This window comes from Buceros rhinoceros, unplaced genomic scaffold (genome assembly GCF_000710305.1).
Source record: "Buceros rhinoceros silvestris isolate BGI_N320 unplaced genomic scaffold, ASM71030v1 scaffold18930, whole genome shotgun sequence".
NCBI classification, from domain to species: Eukaryota; Metazoa; Chordata; class Aves; order Bucerotiformes; family Bucerotidae; genus Buceros; species Buceros rhinoceros.
Genome location: NW_010388084.1, coordinates 6,573 through 7,919, shown reverse-complemented (window position 1 = coordinate 7,919; position 1,347 = coordinate 6,573). Strand labels below are relative to the sequence as shown.

The following is a 1,347-nucleotide window of genomic DNA, read 5'->3' as shown; positions in this document are numbered from 1 at the left end:
TGGAGGGGGGGGTAGGTGGTACCTGAGGGAGGCCTGAGGTGGGGGGGCTGTGCCTGGCCAGCACCTGGCTTTGGGGTGCTGGTTCAGCCCCTGCACACCCACCAAACCACCTCTCTGCTCCTAGAAACCGTCCAGAGGGCAAAGTGCTGGAGACGGTGGGGGTGTTTGAGACCCCGAAGCAGCACGGCAAATACGAGACTGGGCAGGTAAGCGGTTCTGGGGAGCAGAGCTCACCCTGCGGCCGCGATCCACAGAGCCCGGGGAGCCGAGTGACTTACTGGTCAGGACGGTGCTGCAGACGTTGCACAGTTCAGTGCTCCGTGTCTCTGCTGCGTTGGCAGTTTGTCCGTCATCTGACAGCAGCCAGTTGATAAGAATCTGCAGCGCGACACATCCAGGGATGTTTGTTCCGCTGCTTTTATTTAAATGTTTTCTCCTTTTAGGAGCAGAAGAGACAATCGCTGAATTGAAGAAATAACAACCAACCTTGTCCCTTCTGTGCTGCTCCTTTAGTGCTGGGTCAGCCAGTCACTGTTAGGGGTTAGAGTCGGCAGGAATTTCTTTTCTTATCCCAAACTGTGTATGTTCCCTCGTTGTTTCTGCGCAGGGTGATCCTCCTGTGTTCCCATCCCACGCGGTCACACCCTTTGCACGTGTTTCTCGTTTTACTCTGTTAACTTATTTTCAAAACGCTGTCGGAAAAAGGCCCTTGGCTTCGCGTTTTCAGTTGTGTTGCTGTTGATTAAAGCTTGCAGCGTCTCCAAATGCAATTATTTGTTCCTCCCAGCTGTTTCTCCACAGCGTGTTTGGCTACCGAGGAATAGTCCTGTTTCCCTGGCAAGCCAGGCTTTACGACCGAGACGTGGCTTCTCCTGTCACAGAGAAGTAAGGACTGGGGCTGGTTCGTGAGGTGTTTTACTGGTACATCTGCGCTCTGTAGCCGCTTTCCTGGGTGGGGTGAACAAGGCGGATAGTGGTCTGGTTTACAACCAGAAGGGAGGTGCTTAAAGAAGAGATGTTGCCTGAGTATTAATTTTGTGTTAATTGGAGGCAGGATGGAGGAATGAAGGATGAGAGCGTGTGTGGTGGCCAACATGAGTTCGGCTTGGATGGAATCGAATGATTACAGACTGCAAAGGGTATTTTTGTAAAAAACCCGTCAAATATGAAGGTTCTTGGGGCTGCTAACAGCAGTTTGCTGCCATCCTGCACTTGAGCTCAGTGCTCGGCTTTTCTTTTCAGGAGCGAGAACACGGCGGGCCATGGTTCCAAAGAGGTGAAGGGCAAAACGCACACTTACTATCAGGTGCTCATAGATGCCCGGGATTGTCCCCATATAGTAAGTAA

The 1,347-nt window shown here is 52.0% G+C and overlaps 1 protein-coding gene across 1 annotated transcript in view; it reads left to right on the top strand.

The window, feature by feature from the left end:
• Positions 1–87: 87 nt before the first annotated feature.
• POLDIP2 (polymerase (DNA-directed), delta interacting protein 2) overlaps positions 88–1,347 on the top strand; it is a gene marked incomplete at its 5' end in the record, with an annotated part of 6,551 nt that continues 5,291 nt past the window's right edge. The window contains 3 exons of the mRNA XM_010144826.1: positions 88–206; positions 788–885; positions 1,243–1,339. Coding sequence (XP_010143128.1) covers positions 88–206; positions 788–885; positions 1,243–1,339 — 314 coding nt within the window. The remainder of the gene's footprint in view (positions 207–787; positions 886–1,242; positions 1,340–1,347) is intronic.